General features: G+C 36.5%; 1 protein-coding gene across 4 annotated transcripts in view; it reads right to left on the bottom strand.

The window, feature by feature from the left end:
* Nucleotides 1-9,158, bottom strand: part of IMPG1 (interphotoreceptor matrix proteoglycan 1) — a 52,042-nt gene extending 42,884 nt beyond the window's left edge. For all 4 annotated transcript variants that reach the window (XR_014944877.1, XM_015859062.3, XM_085543729.1 and 1 more), the window contains exon 1: nt 8,659-9,158. Coding sequence is in view for 3 of the 4 variants with exons in the window: in XM_015859062.3 (XP_015714548.3) it covers nt 8,659-8,725 (67 nt within the window). In the remaining variant the exon portion in view is untranslated. The remainder of the gene's footprint in view (nt 1-8,658) is intronic.
* Between the last annotated feature and the right edge of the window lie 10,327 nt (nt 9,159-19,485).

Here is a 19,485-nt window from a genome sequence, read left to right as displayed (position 1 = left end):
TTTGATAGCTTTTGCATGGAGCAGAGGCCTTCCTTCGAGGATTTGCTTCTTTCCTAGGATTTGCCCCTAAGTCATTAACTTGAATTAAGAATTATACTATTCATAAGACTGACAAAGGACATTCTTCACAAATGATTGATGTAACAACCTTGAATTCTTAAATTAGGGTTGCTATTTGGGATTTTCTGTCTGAAAAGTGGCCGTACTTTATCTGCATTCAAATATCACTATTCTGCTGGCCTACTCAGGGTAGGTGTCATGTTTTTTTGGTTCTTTTTTTTCCTTCTGTTTTTATATTTAATTTCCTTTCTATTATTTATTTATTTATTTTTAAATGGGGGGGTTATGTTGCTTAAGCATACCTACTCTAATAGGTTTAATTCCATTTATATCTTTCAGTTAGTTCCTTCATTAATCTTTATTATCATCAGCTCTAGAAATGACTTTTTTGCTAAACTTAAACTCAGTTTGAATTGGAGAAACATCAACCATCCTCTCTCCAAATTATTTGTCAATACCTATTTCCTAATATTCACTAAGTATGAATGGAAGAAGACTGATTATCTGGTGCAAACATTATTTGTTCATAAGTCTTCGAGCTGTGCTTTCTTCCATGTCTTTGGAAATCCTGAAGGGATAAACTTTTTCCTAATAAGATAATTTCAACAAAGATGTTTCATCCATGTGCTTGACTATAATATGACTCCATCTACAGCTTAAAAAATGATTTTCTCTCAGTGTCCTAGGTTGAGCAAAATTATAAAAGGCTTGTTTTATTACAAGATTGAAGCCTTTTCTTTTTGCTGCTTAACACAGTAATTAGGTGAACTGGCAAGGTGTAAATTTTATGGGGTACATAGTTTGATTGTGGAAAAGAAATTCAAATAATACAAAGGTGTTTTACTATTCTTAAAAACTAAGTTCCCTTTCAAATATTTTTTTATCATAACTGTCTTTTCTTAAATATATGGAGTTCTTATATTTAATGCTTAACCTGCCCAATTTAACTTTGGTGACTATCTCAGCTTTACTTTCAAAAGATAAATCTATGATTTTTAGGTTTTTTTAATGGTTTTAGGTCAGAAGAATAGATAATTGTCAAAGTCTGTTAATATTTGACTCTAAGCTTAATCTCTAGAGGTGCCTTATGTGGAGCTGTAACTCTCCTTCCTTATGCTCACGTGAAATAATCTGCATAATTTTCCCATTTACTGAATTGTTGATTTGAGGAAAAAAAACGATGTAGTTTTACTAAGGATCAATGTCAGTCGATGTTTGTCCCGAATTTAGACAAATATGGCAAAGACTTTTAAAAATGTGATAAAGCACTTTTCAAAACACGATAAAACAATCTTAATCATATTGGAATCTAATCAAAAGTGCTTTAATGTTCATGGAGGTCTGTCAAGCCCGTAGTGCTGCTGGTTCTTCAGATTTTGTTTTCAGAAAGATAAACAGTAAGAATTCCTCAAATAAAAAACTTGAAATCCTCATTTACCTTCTGTACAGATTTCTTCACACCTAACTGTTCATAGTAATAGTTTTGGGAGGCCTCTGATTTTGTCACTGGTTTTTTGTTTGCTTTATTGTTTTAACAGCAGCAACAATTTGTGTAGGAACATTCATCAACAACGTACACTCAGAAGTAACTTTTTGGTTTCACTTGATCTTAGACAATGAAGATACCATTCTATACTGCAAAGATTATTAAATATGGTAACAAGGTTTTTGTAGCAAAATTCAGGGTGATATGAGGACAAAGCTTTTGAAGTCTGAATAATTCATCATTAAAATCATCACAAGATTTGACATGTGTGACGAACATGGTTAATCTGAAAAATAAATTGATATTCTTAGAAAAGAGAGGAATGCTTGATTGATAAATGAAACATATAGCCTTCACCGGGAAATAATGATTAATTAAAAGGCAAATTTTATTTAAGAGGAACTATTGAAATAAAACATGAGAAGGGCTTATCAAAGAAGGTGAATTAAAGAAGTATGCCGTAATTGTGCTTATGTGACCTCATAAAATATACAGCAGAATTAACATGGTCAGGAACTCCCATGTTGATAATGCACGTAGTTAACAAAAACAAGGATGACTAGTCATGGAAAAAGCAAGGATGACTAGTCATAGTTGATACTAAGATCTGTGAAAGGGCTGATTACAGTAGATACAGATGGAGCATAGAAAGCATAAACAGAGGATATTTGTTTCTCTCTGAATCGGTCTTCTCCTGTCATGGGAGTAGCAAGGACCCCAAATTCAAATGGCACATGCCAGTGACAGACAAGGTGTCTGTGATGTGTTCTCTCCTTGTCTTCATTTTAATATCCCTTTAATGCCACATTGTCTCAATCACAGTCAATTGGGAATGGTCTGACCAGACTGAAGGGGCTTAGATGAAAAGAGAAATTAAAATATGGCACAACCTTATGACTAAATGCAGCCTAGGTCCTGCATATGTTTGCAAGACTATATGGTTTACTTGTATTTATATTTGATACATTATATACTTCAACTATTGTTAATGCAGACAGTGAAATATTTCCTTAAAATTAATATTGGCAAAAATGAGTTAGCTATTTGATATGTTGTCTTGTGTGAATGTCATTCTTACGTGTCACTGTACAACAACATTACTTGTAGAATGAAGCCTTGGTATCTGGATGTGGCAAAGAGCTGTGAGGGACATGCCTACAGAAAGAAAGACCCTGTGTTGACTGATGTCCACTAGAAAACTTCCTATTAACTATTGTGAACCAGATGTCTCATCCCCAGCAGTACAAAAGCTCCAATATACCTATTGGGTAGTTTGTGTTGTACTACATTTAGCATCACCTTACAAGCCAAAGAATTGCTAGGCCCTGACCGTGCAGTAAGGAATCTGTATAGAAGATGCAACAAATCTAGTCCCTATATCACTCAGTTGCATTCCACATGACAAAATGATACCTACACATGTTAACAGGTGTCCTGGTTTCAGCTGGGACAAAGTTGATTTTCTTTTTGGTGTTTGGTATGATTACATGTTTTGGTTTTGGGAGAAAAACAATGTTGATAAGACACTGATGTTTCTAGTTGTTGATAAGCAGAGCTAGACAGAGCCAAGGATGTTTTAGCTTCCCATACTGCCCCACTAGCAAGGAGGGGCACAAGGAGCTGAAAAAGAGACATAACCAGGACAGCTGACCTATGATGGCCAAATGGTATTCCATATGATATAATATCATGAGAAAAAAATGAAAACTGAAGATGAGTTGGCTAGGTGGGTAGCCACTGCTTTGAGATTGGCTGGGCATCAGTCAGTAGGTGGTGAGCAATTGTTTTGTGTATCACTTGTTTTGTAAGTATGCATACTTATCATTAATTATTTATCAATAATTATCTTTTTTTTTTTTTCTTTCTCTGTTTTGCTTTGAAGTAACCTAGATTTATATTATGGTACAAAAACTCTCATCAACCAATGTGCTCTAGATGTCTGTCAGTAAATGAGAAGAATTTCATATCTGCAAGTTGTTAATGCTGAGAAACTAAATTAGACATCACAGTCCCCCAGTTGATCCCAATTACTTGCAGAAATCTGTGTGATTCTGTATGCCAGGAGGAGAAATGCAGTTCTTAAATCAATCAGCATCAGAAAGAAGGCGAAGAAGATGGTCATTTGAAACACAGTATTTATGAAATGTGATTTTAGATCTTTTTACAGACCAACAAAATAATTTCTTCCTTTCTAAATAGACAATCTGGTAGCATCCTTGAATTATTCTAACTAAAAAACTCATAATGTAAGAACTCTGGTGAATTGTCTGGCTATTACAGATGAGAACAGAAAATATAATATGCCACTGGGAAGATTCTACTGCTTTTGTGAATAGTGTTGTCATATACTAACCAGCAACGAATTCACATTTGCTGTAATGCAGCATCCACAAATACTGAACATATTAAAACCTTTAGAGTCAAAACATGATTCTGATGTTTCTTTCCTAACTGAAATTCATGTTTTCCTTGGCATCTTATGTCTCACCTAGAGCAGAAATACATCTCTTCACTTTCAGACAGATAAGTGCGAGTTCTGATGAAACATCTTCATCGTTGTTTCTTATCTTTACTGACTGGTGCTGCTGGGATTCATAGAGAAAATATCAAATGCTATCCAAGGTTTCATTGCTGCCATTTGAGTTCTGTAACAGTCTGGCTAAGATGCATCATTCAGGCTAGAAACAATATTGAAGAATGAATGCATTTAATGTTGATGTATGCAATCTATACATATCTGTATTAATTTGTCCATCCAGAAAACATTTGATCTGAAGTTATCTGATTTGTTTCCATCAAAGCATTTAAGAAAATGCTTTAAATATTTTAGTAGCTCCTGGGGGAATACATCCAATCTTCAGTGGTGAAACACTCACTTGAGCACCTCTGTTATTTGTTTTTCTAGCCAGCCATACTCAAAATGTACAGCCAGCCTCTGAGAATTCAGGGAAACGGCATAAGTGAAAATTACAGTAATATTTTGCCATATAAATCAACATTTCAACAATTGTGATAGCACAGGTCAAAGAGCTGCTGTGCAGAATAAGCTTACTGAAGTAGCTCTGTTCAAATATGACAACAATAGGATGGTTGATTCCTTCTTATTTTGACAGAGAGTGATTTGGTCTCAACTATACTGAACCAAGATGAATCGCTGAAAAGCATTAAGTGTCAAGCTGCACAGAGCAAAGTTAGGTTGGAAGGACAGCTGGAGATCAACATGTCCATTTGATCTAGATCAAATTTATCCACTTTTATGGGAGAAGAAAAAAGGGAAGAGAACTTGATTAGAAGTGTCACCATTAGAGTTTTAACAATGTAATTAAGTCAAATATGAGTACATTACTACCTCCTTCCTGAAATATCTGGGACTTCTGTGTTGATTAATGCGTGGGAAGGGAGCATGCCTTCTAAGACTGGCATTACAGGTAACTTAGGTTCAGGGATCCTAAGACTGTTAATACATGATTGGATAATGCCTGAGAAAGCTAGTGAAAGATTCAGAGAGGTAAACAAGCAGATATTCTTGGCTCTGCACTGAAGTAGAAATTTTAGAGCCAGTATAACTTCACTGCTGAAAAGACAAGCACGGTGGCCTGAGTTCAGTCAGTTATGTAGGCTCCCAGTTTTCCTAATTATTAAATAGAATAAGGGTCCTACCGACTCGCAGATGTCTTTGTGATTAGACAGTTGCTTTAAGACTCAGTTTGCTAAACTGCTGTTGACATGCTTAATGACTCTAGAGCCTCTTACAGGGGAGTTTCTCTGAGATACCTCTGGTAGTCATGCTCTTGTGACATGAGGATAGTGATGTTGCTCTGTTGGGTTGTATGCTTGCATATTGTGGTAAGTCATGCTGAAATTACTTAAGAGAATATAAGCACACCTATAGTGTGGCAGGTGTGTTTGAAAACTTTTTGCTTTGATCCCAAAGGGACAGAAAATAGAACAGAAGTACCAAAGTAAAGGGTAAAGCACTGAAGCCACTGGACTTCAGTTAACAGTTAACTCTGCTGTTAACTGAAGAGTAAAGATTCACATAAACTGTAATTTGGATTTCTAGCAGGTTAAGACTCCAAGTAGAATCCTAGAACATCCTGAGTTGAGAGATCCATAAGCATCATGAAATCCAACTTCTAAAATCGAGACCAATTCATAAAACTATTTTGTTGTTACCTACAAATTATTTATAAAGAGGCTAAGCATTTTATTATTAAGAATATTTGTCTTATCCATGGTTGTATTCAGAGAAAAAATACTCACACAGCTAATGGTTCAGTCATTTATAATTCACTAATTGGTATTAAATGAGTGCTATGACACCTAGAATTAATCGTTAAGATTCCATATCAATATTTTGTATTTTTATTCAAGTTTTTTTGGCTCTTTTTCAAATAGATAGGAGTAAATAAGAATAATCCCCATACATATATTTTTAATGTTTTGCTTCTTGTCTGTTTATAAGCACAGCCAGGACAGCAAGCTTTAACTTGTTAATCCGTTTATTACGTGTGAATGTAAAGAATAATCTTAGTGCAGGAAGCTGATGTCCTCCCTTTCTTTCTTTGAGGCCTTATATGCTCTTTGACTTGCACTGTGCTTGGCAGAGAATTGCTTAACCCTTTTTTCAAGGGCAATTATAGTAATGAAGATCTGCAATGGCTGTTGTTGAATTAGAACAGTTGAGAGGGAAGGAGTAAGTCAGAATGAATTAAAATGATTTCATAGAGAACACAGAAAGCTTTTGTGTCTTGGAGAATGACTGAGTAGACAGAGAATATTTGCTTGCTGATTAAAAGCTAACACTAAGCAGCCATTTGTGTTCTGTCTCCTTCACATTCTCAGTATCAAGTGCTAGGATTTACTCAGAATCAAGGCATTGTTTTGGGAGTTTAAATCTTTTCTAAATTTTGTTGGTTAGTCTGACTGCTCAATGTTTAAAAGTTCAACAGTTAATAATTATTGTCCTATTTTTCTTGTATATTTTTTGCCATATCACAATTTTTGCCATATCACAATTTTTGCCATATCACAATTTTTGTTTCCCTCACTTTCTCTTCCTATTATTAGTGACAGTTTGTATCAGGACAGTGGCAAAGTTCTAAGTTCAAGTCCTGAGGTCATTTCCTGGATTTTGGCACTAGCCATGACCAAAGATAAACACTCCATCTCTGAAGGCTTTATGTTGCTCCCCACAGTTTCCTGTTTGTTAGCTGTGGAACTGCAGGTTGCTCCAATTAGCAAGGTGGATGAGTCCTGAAATAGGGGTAGGAAGGAAAGGATCTAAAGACATTTCTAAGTCCCATTTTTACTTACCCTAAAATATCAATGTGAAAATAAAGTGAAAAGTGAACTTGAATTTCGGATAATTTCTTTCACGATGAAAATGGCAACCAACCCTACAAATATTTGGAGATATTAAACTTATTTTTTTTTGTTAAGATGAAGGTATATTTTATCTTAATCTTTTATTTTCTAGTTTCTTGAAGTTGAAATATACTTTAAACTGGAATAACCCTATGTTAATATGTTAATGTTAACCCTAATAATAACCCTAATTATAACTAATAAATAACTAATTATTAAACCCTAATAATAACCCTATGTTAATGTTATATTAGGGTCATCTATGTTAGGATTATTAACAAGTGATCAAAATAAGTATTCACACTACTGGGAGAATCTGCATGCTTTTGAAAATGTATTCCCAAAATATCTGACCCAAGTTCTAAGTCACAAAATAGCAGTTCTGGATGCAACTCTGCTCTGGTAAAGAAGATTCATAAAACAAGAATTAAGTTTGTTGAAATTTGTATGCATGTATTTGAGATAACACGGTTTAGAGATATTAAATATGGCATAATTGAATGATAATAAAAATAAATTATTATAGGTTTGTTCGTATCAAATTGAATTAAAAATATTATTGGAAAAGCATTTTTCCATTACATGTTAGAAAAAAAATATTTTTTCTCTTTAATGCCATCAGTAACTAAAAAATTAAAAGACCACCTATCTATACACACATGTGAATGTATAAATTTTGTTATATTGCTGCTATTGCAATTAGTTCGCATATTTGAAAAGACAATAATATATTATGTAAAAAAGACTTTTCATGGACATAATTTCCTTCACTTGAGTGGAGTGCAAAGCAGTTGTGATGTTGGGTTTTAATTCAATTATGTAAATGTCAAAGTGTAGATGGGAAAGTTAGTAAGAAAACTCCTCGGAATTAAAAACTTCCCCCAAACTTCTAAATCTATTGAATATGTAATTGAACAGGGAAAAATCTCATCATCAACATTTACTTTCTGTTTTGAGGAAACTTTGAAATTGCTTTGAACTTTTTGATGTTTTGGAAAGGTGTAGTAATTATCTGTTGTACCAAGCACACTGAAGTTGTCTATATTTCTGTTGACTTGGAAATAATTTTACAAATCAATACTTCATTTTATCTCATTGAGCTCTGTTTATCAAAATGCATTTAAAAAAAATCATACTGTGTATCACAAAAGGAGCATATTCTGTCCTGTTACTGTGATTATAGGATGTTTTCTTTCTGTTTTATCTTTCCTGAAGTTGTACAGATGCATCCATTTTATTTTCCTATTGTAATATCTATATTTTCCTGCTTATTCTGTTCTGTACAGAGCAATTTCTTGTTTATTTGTTTTCTTCCTAAAGAATGTATTTATCTAAAAGTTTTTGAAATTTCTAAAACTGACTAATAAATACAAAACTATAATTTACTACTTTCTCTTCATTTCAAGGATAATGGATAACCTCTAGCAATGTCAGCACTTTCTTAGGTGTTCTTTTGGTTATTTTAGCCCTTCCACATAATTGTTTTTGAAATTAAATATATTTTTTTCATAACAGAACATATGCAGGTAAAACAAAGTGAACACACATGAGAAATGTTGTCAACCTTTCTCTTTTCAACTTTATAACAGTCTCACAAATTGTGGTGCCTCTTTCAGAATTGTCATGACACCAAATTCTAAAGAAGTAATAATGTAATAAATTCTGCGATAAAATGGCCTGATCTTTCCATTTCCTTTCAACCAGTGCAGTGCAAATTAGTATAATCCGTTTATATATGAACTTACCTCTGCTTCCCTGAACTTGGAGAGCAAGGCAAATGGCCAGGAATATTAATCCAGTTTTCAAATGCATGCTGTCTGTTGATCATTCACGGTTTTCAAAAGAACCATGCAAGAAATTACAATATTGAGGTCAAGTAGAAGATTTTTTTAAGAGCTAAAATTCCCAAGTAACTTCCTTCTTCTTTGTTTGATGTTTGGTTTTTTGTTAGTTATTTTTCAGGTGTCTTCAGCTGCGGACTGCTTTGAATCACAACAAATTGAAGAGTACAACAGGTTTCGGGACGCAAGAGCTGGACAAACCCCTCCAAAGCAAACACTTCTAGCCTGGGGGACTGGAGTGGTAAGACAAGAGTGACGATGTTTTAAAAAAAAGCAGTGTCTGTTTCTGGAATAATCTTTTTATCTGCTGCTCAGACATAATCCCTCTTACGGTCCAGCTGGAAGAGCTTTCTTCATCTTATTAACCTTCTGGAGCAGCATCTGTCAACTCCAGTAGACTTCAGTAGCACGATGATAAGCAACGGAAGTGTCTTCTGCTGCCTGTTGCCTTCAAACATTGATCATTTGGGCATTGCAGAGGTATGGCCCATGAGCAGAAGTAAAATAATGCGGAGAGATGATTGTACTACTTCCAAACCTGAGATCACAAAAAACAGAGAACTTCCTTTAAAGAGGTAGACAGCTTTTTCAGAAAGCATATACTATATTCAACTTACTGAATTTGACTTGGGAGTGTATCTCTGTCCTCATGCCAGAAGGTTGCTGTTGAGATATTCCTATCACGGTGGTAGTGATGCTGTTCTGTGACAGCAGGGAAATTACGTGACTCAGCAGTTAATTGCAGCAGTGTTCAGGGCACAAGCCAATTCCAAATTAGTTGTGGGGGAGGGAAGATACTGCATGGAAGGAAAATAAGAAACAGACTGTGGGAAATGCTGTTTCAAGCATCTAACCAAGCCGTGAACTGTCAGTGAGTGAATATTTTTAAACAGCTCTGTTCCACTTTCCCAAATAACTGTTGTTACATATTTGGAATGTGAAAGAGTATCATACTTACTGTTTTAAAGAATGTTTTACAGTGTTTCATTACATCTAAAAAAATACCAGATGGGTATTTGTAAAGACCCATTCAACTTCAGAGATTTCTGTGCACCTGTACTTTATCATAGGGAATATCTAGTTTGGCAGCAGGAATCTCTGTTTCCTTGCACTGGAAGTACAGGTTTCTTTAAGAATAACCTTCATCTGAACCCTATTTTTACTTGAATTCTATTTTTACTTGGGATTTTAAAAATGGCAGCTTCCCTTTCATCCTGAGGTTGTCTAATTGTAGCTATTTTGAAAAGATAGTAAAGAGACTATGGGACAAAACCAAGTCTACTTCTTATTTTTCAAATATTTATCTGATTTTTAGTGCTCATTCTATTGCTTTATGTATTTCATTTCATGTAAATTGCTTTACAACAGGAAAACTGGAAGACCATTTCAGCAGCCCAATGCAAGGCAATAATGGACATGGTCAAGATTTCTACCATAAAAAAATTTGAATATTAGAGGAGGATCATTCTTTAGTAGGACCAATAATTGACTTTACTTATTTCATATTTCTTAATCATATAGTATAAGTTATAGAGGTATAAGGAATACCTCCATAGTCCAGGCAAGTTTTAGCACACATTTATAGACACGTTGAAGTTGAATGGAGATGTTCCCCCCTTACGTTATCTTATTTGTGGCTTCTTTAGCTGTGGATCTGCACTTTTTGGAAACAGATATTTTCTCATAGCAATAAAATCTTTTTTTCTGATGTTACCATTTTGTGTTCATGGTTGATATTTCTGAACATCGCAGCCTGTTTCTTCACAGCAACTCAGGTACCAAACTTCCTGTGGAATGTAGTAGGAATATAATCCTTTAATTCCATTTTGAATCTAAATTAAGCATCAGAATGCATTTTGAAAATATGTGATAAAAAGATTTTCTTAATTACTGTGCAAGGCTGTTAATGAAACCTGAACCAAGAGTCAGAAAACTTTTACCAAAGCTATAAGTTAAAATATTAAGTGAGACGTTCACATGTTGGAGAAACTATGCAAACAGGAAAACATGCTTTTATCTTTCAGACCATTTAAAATGAACATATGCAGGAATAATCCTAGAAGACTCCACAGTGCTATTTAGCATCAGGGTATGATTTCAGGAAAATATAGAACTCCATGGGTAAACTGACTAAAAAACTTTAGGGCTGGAGTCTGCATAAATTGGTTTGGTGTTTAACTCATGAATATTTCAGGCTTTTTTTTTTTTTTTTTTTTTCTGTTAAGGCAGTATATTCTAGGTATTTCCATTTAATTAAGAAATTTTGTAACTAGGCTTGATGTCTGCCACAGTGAAAGCAAACAAAAATGACAAACATTCATTACAGCTAAAGTAGTATTGTCTAGGGACCACTCCATCTCTAAGTACTGTAGCATTTAATTATAGGTCACTGTTAATTAATCTAGAAGTGCTTCTTTTAGTTGGTTTGCTGACGACAATGATTATATATTCTTAAAGAAGCAATTTAAAAAATTCTACTGAAATTCAACAGTGCATTACAAATATGCTACCAAGATGTGGGAAGGGCAAAAGCATATACTAAAATATCCATTCATCCATGGTAAGTGCTCGTAAATGGTTTAAATTAGACCTGTTAATGGTCAATTCAGTGAATCACTGCACATATCTAAAATAATATGCTGACATGCTGTTTAAATACAACAAAAGCCATTTCCTTTGTTTGCAGAAAAATGACAATTAGGGCCATCAAGGACCTTGTTTTGAAGACTTTTTATGCAAATGGTGGGCAAAACTGGTGCCATATAAGGATGACCTGAAATTAGTTATGCATAGTACTGCATGTTGGGTACCCTACTTAGGTTTGAAAAACAATGCGTCAGCTAACTCATGTTCCCAAAGCAAATGAAATAGACTGTCTCCTCCAAACAGAAGTTGGTATCATCTCAGTTTGAGTTCTGTTTTTATACCATAGAATCATAGAATGGCTTGGGTTGGAAGGTCATCAAACAGTATCTAGTTTCAGCCCACAGGCAGGGTTTCCAACCACTAAATCAGGCACTAGATCAGTCTGTGCAGCGCCATCCAGCTTGGTCATGAATATTTGTAGGAACCGGGTATCCACAGATACTCCTGGTAGCCTGTGCTGGCATCTCACTACCCTATCATTGAAAAATTGCCCTCTGACATCTAAACTCTCTTTCCTCTTTTAGGTTAAGACTCAGATGTCCTTAGTAATTTCTCCTACTGGTCTAGCCAACTTTTTCCTTATGAATTCCAGGCTACATTTGCCTGAGAGACCTGCCCCACTCCAAGCAAGGATGACACTTGTTAATTAAAAAGTATCTATTAAATAACCCTAAGTCTTTCTCTGACTCTGCAGGAGACGGTGAATAAAAAAAGCCCCCTCAGCCTCTGTATCTGCAAATGGAAGAGATGAATTTAAGAGTTAGAAAAAATTCTGAAGGAACAAACAAGATAGTAAGTATAAGAAAGAAAGAATGTCTTTTTATTCCCCTTTCTCATGCAACTAAAACATTGATAAAATATTTCCCGAACAAAAGTGTTATTTTAAACTCCCAAAATTGAGTTGAATTATTTTTTTATTTGTAGATGTTCTGATTTGCATATTAAAACTAGTCATCAGCACTAAGCCTGTATTAATGACCTTGTCATGAAGAAAATCAATTGTCTTCTTATTAAGCTTTTCCAGTTGAGCAGTGTTTGCATTTTGTCCACGGCCACCTTCCAGCCATCAGGTTCTCATTTTCTTACTGACCTAAAGTAAGACTTCTATTTAGCGAATAAATAAAATTAAATTAAAGGAAAAAAAAAAAAAAAGGAAACATAGGCCCATAACTCTCAGGACAGTAAAAAATTCCCAAGTGTTTTTTGTTGTTGTTGTTTTTTGTTGTTGTTGTGTTTCGTGTTTGATTGTTTTTTTTACTATTTTTCCTTATATTTCATAGACAATTTGTCCTTCTCATTTCTCTCCTTAGTAGCAAGGAGCAAAGAACATTCATCACATAAACCCAAATAATAATGATAAAACATTTTCTCTCTGAAAGAACTGATATGGCTTGAAATAATACACCTTATTACACATTATTGCTGAGTCTAATTCTTTTCAGTTTTTTCTTCTACAGTCTATAAGCTTATCCTCACCATGTAGAATGACTGCATTCATTCATTAGTATTTGACTTCTTAAATTTACCAGGTGAGAGTGAAAAGGGTACAAGCACACAGAACACTTTTCTCTTCCTGGATTCTCACTCACAACTAAACACCTCCCAGTTATCATGGAAAGAAAGTGAATTTCTTCCATGTTAGCTGCTTCTGTTTAGATAATGTATTTTAAAAGACCACATCTCTCCATGCCCTGCTTCACGTGCAGAAACACATTTGGTAGTTTTATTATTTTTTTTTTTATAACTCGTCATTACGATGTTCAACTTAATTTGCTACACTACCTAGGGCTATTTTGTGAATAGAGTCTATCAACTAACTCCAGACTTAGTTCTTAGCTAAAAGAAAGATTCTTTATGAGCACCAAGAGAAAAATAACTTGGAAGAACCTTTGTTCAGCTGAATATAATTCTCTATGTTCTAAGCTTAAGAAGTTCCAGGAATACCAGGTAGTTTTGTATGGGTATGAAAGCAAGTACATGATAATCTGCTTGAGCAGATGTACCGTAGTCTTTATCTCCACTGACAGGAAGCTAACGGTCAACTTGCTGTATATCTCTGCCCACTAGGAAAAGAAAAAAGTCCTATTTAGAAGCTTAATGACATCAAAGAAATATTATATAACTATCAACAAGTGCATAATTTATCAGGCTGGGTTTTTTTTCTCAGAATTACTATGAATTACTCAGTTAATACCATGCTTTTTCCATGCCCTTATCTCCATTATCACACTAAAAACATCTACATTAATTGCTTCTTTTAACAGAAGAGCTTCAGAAGAAAGCACTGGTGATAGTGTAGTGTCCAGCAGTTGTAACTCCTCATGAAAACATATGTGCAAAAGTTTTATTCCCATTCTAAACAATAAGAGGTGCTAGCACTATCTAACTGTGTTGATAGTGGCAAACAAGCCATCAAAGATCACAGAGAAAAGTACAGATTCCAGAAGAGGTGTTTGTGAAAGGAGAAACAGAATTACATTAGTGATTGCTTCCACTTAATATTCAGGGCACGTTCCCATAATGTTTGCATGAGACTGCAGAACAAAACATCAGACTCCTTGTGCTGGAGGAGAGACACCACAGAAAATGACAAGGTTGCCAGACCATTCTGTATGAGCAGGAGCTGTCACAGCTATTGAGTAAGTTTGATGTTAACAGCAGGGCAGACCAAGTTAGGGCCCACATCTTGTCCCCTAAGCTTGTAGCTCAGTGCCTAGCAATAGCCATGTTGGATCAGATCAAAGGCTCAGTCCCATCTCAGCTTTGTTTATGGCAGATGGACAGGGAAAGAAGATAAGAAATAAGCAAACATGAAGTGATCTAGTTCCTATCATGCCCTCAGTGTCTGATAATCAGTGATTGATTGTGCAAGAGAGTGTAATAGGAAAAGCATCTATACTACATTCCACGAGGACCATTCAATTTACATCTTATTCTTATATATATAAAGGAAGTAAATTTCCTTAAAACAAATTGGAAATGTTATTGTCCTAGTAAGCTGCAGAGACCAACAATACAAAAGGCTCAGGAATAATACAGAAAATAGCTGTCTGAAAATTAAACTGAAAATCAAAATTTAACAACAACAACAACAACAAAAAAAACCCCAGAATATTATACCCTGCTTCTCATTTTTATCATGTTTAAACAAGAGTTACCATTATCAGAAAACTGGTCTCTCCTTGCCAAATGATAATTTTTAGATTAGATAGTTATCTGTTCATTAATGGACTTTTGTTCCCCATGTATCTATTTTTATGTTTAGCTTTGTTACATATAGTCAGCAGTGGAACTCAGGTTTGCGTCTTTTTCCCAGCATCGTATATCATAACAATCCTGAAAAATTCTGTACTGCCAGCAAATTTTGTCATCATATTAGTTGCCCTCTATTCCAATTTAAACCCTTATTGTAACACCTACCTTCTGAAATGCTTATTTCTTTCCCTTAGTTCTCATCTTATGACAAGCTATTAATACAGAGTATTTTTTTTCTTTTTTTACTGTGACAGCTATGTTTTTTTTTGTTGTTGTTTTTTTTTGTTTTTTGTTTTTTGTTTTTTTCTGAGGACAGACAGCACCAAAACTTGCTGGATAACCAAGGACATGGTATCAACCAGCTCATTCTTAATATCATGCTTATTTATTTCATTATGATTTCAATCAATTTGCCTTGCTGTGGAGTTAGACTTTCTGAACTGCTGTTCTCCAGGTTTGCACAGAAACACTTTCCTTTGGTGTATAGGCTGCTTTAGATAGTCAGTTGCAAACTCAGCAATCCAGAATCCTCATCTCTGGTTTTCTTTTGATCTCCTGGATTATTCATACCTTCCTTGGTTATTTTTCACAAGATAAAAATAATAAATAAATGAATTAAAATTAAAATGACTTTAATCAAAACAGAATTATTTCTCCACTATCAACATTTACTCAAACTAACAACTAAGTTCATTTTCACAGAATTTAATGCATTACTATTGCATTAATGACACCATGATAAGGTAGGTAAGACTTCCAGTGCATTATACCAGTGTTATTGCTGTCTATGACCACCAGTAAAGCACATCATATAGCACTATTCCAGAATCTATACTGGCTGAGTTCAGTTTTGTGGGGAGAATGGAAAAGCTTCTCTCCTTTTTCAGGAGAGGTGAGTGTTACTTTTTTCTTGGTGAACCTTGTGCCAGCACCAAAAGTCAATAGAACTCCTGTCCTTTTCGAGCCACTGAACTTCCCTATCTACATATGTTGATAACTGTCATTAGCTATGTTAACTAGCAAGAGTAAACATCCAAACTAAACTCAACTCCAAGATTTTCTTAACACAGCATGGGAAAACTGGAAGTAGTTTGGAGGCAAGATTGAAATCCACCTGGCAAGTCTTTGAGATGTATTTGAGTAATTTAAACTATTGTTACCTGCATTATTGGTCTTTTTTTGCTTAATTTACTTTCAGTAATAAAGCAAGTGTGTTTGGACTCAGTAATTCTGTGAAAAATCTGTTATTTTTGAGAGTTAAGTTGCATGCTGACTTTTCAAGTACTGGCCAGCCATCTAAACAGTCTTGTCTTATGCTTTTGATACATTCCTGTCTCTTTTCTGCAGCTGACAGTATTGTACGTGTGTCACGGTTTGAACTAAAAATCCACCTGCGTCCGTGACAGGGGGCCGTAGGCCCCGGAGGGGCCCTAGGCCGAAAGGAAAAAGTTAATTAGGAAAAGAAAACAGCGGCAACGATCTAAGGAGGCACACTTATTTACTAAATACTATATCGAAATACAGGATAACACAATATAATACAATATAATTGAAATTGAGCTAACGAATCAAGCAAAATAGGAGAGAGAATGAGTCCCGTAACCGAGAGGCCTACTGTGAATCTAGGCGAACGGCTGAAGGCTCCCACACACTCCCCTGAACGCCAGAACTCGAAAGACGTCAGTCTGTTCTGCGACAGAGTTAATATAGAGTCCAGGTCCCGTGACCTATCGTGTTGTTCCCTGGGAGATGTAGTCTTCTTCTGATAAGTTGCAGATTCAGTAAAATTATTCATGCTTTATATGATGTTATGATGTGGAATACTGATAGCAAAAATTACAAAATTATTAAACCATGACATTCCACCCCTTATTCTACATCATTACATTATATTTATACATACATACACACTCATATGTATAATTGTGAATAATCAGCAACCTTATTTTTTCTCAACAATCTATATTTATTCCATACAAATCCCTAAGTTGAGAACAAAACTCTATAACCTAATTTACTATTTATTAATTTTGAGAAAATGGCAAAACTGCCAGAAAAAGGAAAACATGTCAGCGGTAGAGGGGAAAGGCAGCGCTGGTAGGGCGTCCCCCACATCAAGGTGCACTCATCCTTTCCCAGCCACCACAGCAGATTTCCTTTTGACTTATACTTCTTTCCATGTGTGCTCTACACATGCATGGCCAGTGCAGGATATAGAGTCCAGATGGAAAACTTGCTTACAGAATGCCTAATTAAGGTATATAGAGAAAAGTGTTTCCTTAACATTGATCCACTCTATCTTAAGTCCTATACCTAATTGAACTATTCTGTAACCAATTGAAATATTTTCTGAGACTCTACCTATATATCTACAGGAAAATCATTGGCTGCACTCCCCCAACATCAAATTCCCTTGTGGTACACATTGAACATTCCCATTTTTGTCCATCACCCACCATGTGCACCCAGGTCCCTGGGCAAAGACAGTACCCCGGAGAGGTTTGCCCTTTCCAGACGCTGGAAGGACCCAAACTGTTTTTCCCAACACACTCTTTATGTGTACTACAGGAACCTTATCTCCCTCCACGGTACGTAGGGAGCTGGATTGGTTAGGACCATTACGATTACTAGATCCTCGAGTGTTGACCAACCAGGTGGCTTCTGCTAAATGGTTCTCCCAATTTTTATACGTTCCGCCACCCATTGCTTTCAACATAGTTTTCAATAACCCATTGAATCGTTCAATCTTACCAGAAGCTGGTGCATGATAGGGAATATGGTATATCCACTCAATGCCATGATTTTTGGCCCAAGTGGTTACAAGGGAATTTTTAAAATGGGTCCCATTATCTGATTCAATTCTTTCCGGAGTGCCATGCCGCCACAGGATTTGCTTTTCCAACCCTAATATGGTGTTTCGGGCGGTAGCATGGGGTACTGCGTATGTTTCGAGCCACCCAGTGGTTGCCTCCACCATGGTGAGTACATAACGCTTACCATTGCGAGATCGTGGCAAGGTGATATAATCAACCTGCCATGCCTCTCCATATTTATACTTTTGCCATCGCCCTTCCCCCCAAATAGGTTTCATCCTCTTGGCTTGTTTAATTATGGCGCATGTTTCACAATCATGAATAACTTGAGCAATAGCGTCCATAGTTAAGTCCACCCCTCGGTCTCTGGCCCACTTATATGTTGCATCCCTTCCTTGATGACCTGAAGTCTCATGGGCCCACCGAGCTAGGAATAATTCACCCTTGTTCTGCCAGTCCAAGTCTATTTGAGCCACCTCAATTTTGGCAGCTCGATCAACCTGATGGTTATTTTTATGTTCTTCAGTAGCCTTACTTTTAGGCACATGAGCATCTACATGGCGCACCTTTACAACAATGTTCCTTATTCGGGCAGCAATGTCTTTCCACAGTTCAGCAGCCCAAACAGGTTTACCCTTTCGTTGCCAATTATCATTTTCCCACTGTTGCAACCACCCCCATAAGGCATTTGCCACCATCCATGAATCAGTATAAAGATGAAGCATTGGCCACCTCTCCCGTTCAGCCACATCTAAAGCCAGCTGAACAGCCTTTACCTCTGCGAATTGACTTGATTCTCCTTTACCTTCGGTGGCTTCTGCAACTTGTCGTGTGGGGCTCCATACAGCAGCTTTCCATCTGCGATGCTTCCCTACAATACGACATGATCCGTCTGTGAACAGGGCAAATTTCTTTTCGTTTTCTGGTAGCTCATTGTATGGTGGTGCCTCTTTAGCACGTGATACCTCTTCTGTAGGTGGTGTTTCAATTTTTTTACTCTCAGGCCAGTCCATGATCACTTCTAGAATTCCAGGACGGCTGAGTTTTCCCATTCGAGCTCGTTGAGTAATTAATGAAATCCACTTACTCCAAGTGGCATCAGTAGCATGATGGGTGGAGGGAACCTGTCCTTTAAACATCCAGTTTATTACTGGCAAGCGAGGTGCTAGAAGAAGTTGAACCTCTGTCCCAACTACTTCAGAAGCAGCCCGAACCCCCTCATACACGGCTAAGATCTCCTTCTCAGTTGGAGTGTAGCGCTCCTCAGACCCTTTATATGCTCGACTCCAAAATCCTAGGGGTCGGCCTCGGGTCTCTCCTGAGGCTCTTTGCCACAAACTCCAGGTGGGACCTTTCTCTCCAGCAGCAGTGTAGAGGATGTTCTTCACATCCTGTCCCGTCCGTACTGGCCCCAAGGCCACGGCACGGGCTATTTCTTGTTTTATCTGCTCAAAAGCCTGCTGCTGCTCAGGACCCCATGAGAAATTATTCTTCTTCCGTGTTACCTGATAGAGAGGGCTCACTATGTGGCTGTAGTTTGGGACATGCATTCTCCAAAAGCCCACTACTCCCAGAAAAGATTGGGTCTCTGTTTTATTTGTGGGCGGAGACATAGCAGTGATTTTGTCAATCACATCTGCTGGGATGTGACGACGTCCATCTTGCCATTTTATGCCTAAGAACTGGATTTCCTGGGCAGGCCCCTTCACCTTGCTGCTCTTAATGGCAAAACCAGCTTTCAAAAGAATTTGGATTATCTGTTTCCCTTTCTTGAAAACCTCTGCTGCTGTATGGCCCCACACCACAATGTCATCAATATACTGCAAGTGCTCAGGAGCATTACCCTGTTCCAAAACAGCTTGGATCAATCCATGGCAAATTGTTGGGCTGTGCTTCCACCCCTGGGGTAAACGGTTCCAGGTATACTGAATACCTCTCCAGGTAAAAGCAAACTGTGGCCTACATTTTGCAGCCAATGGGATGGAAAAGAAGGCATTAGCAATATCAATGGTGGCAT

This window comes from Coturnix japonica, chromosome 3 (genome assembly GCF_054131305.1).
Source record: "Coturnix japonica strain WE chromosome 3, WE-NBRP24, whole genome shotgun sequence".
NCBI lineage: Eukaryota > Metazoa > Chordata > Aves > Galliformes > Phasianidae > Coturnix > Coturnix japonica.
This window is presented reverse-complemented; position numbering and strand designations above follow the sequence as displayed.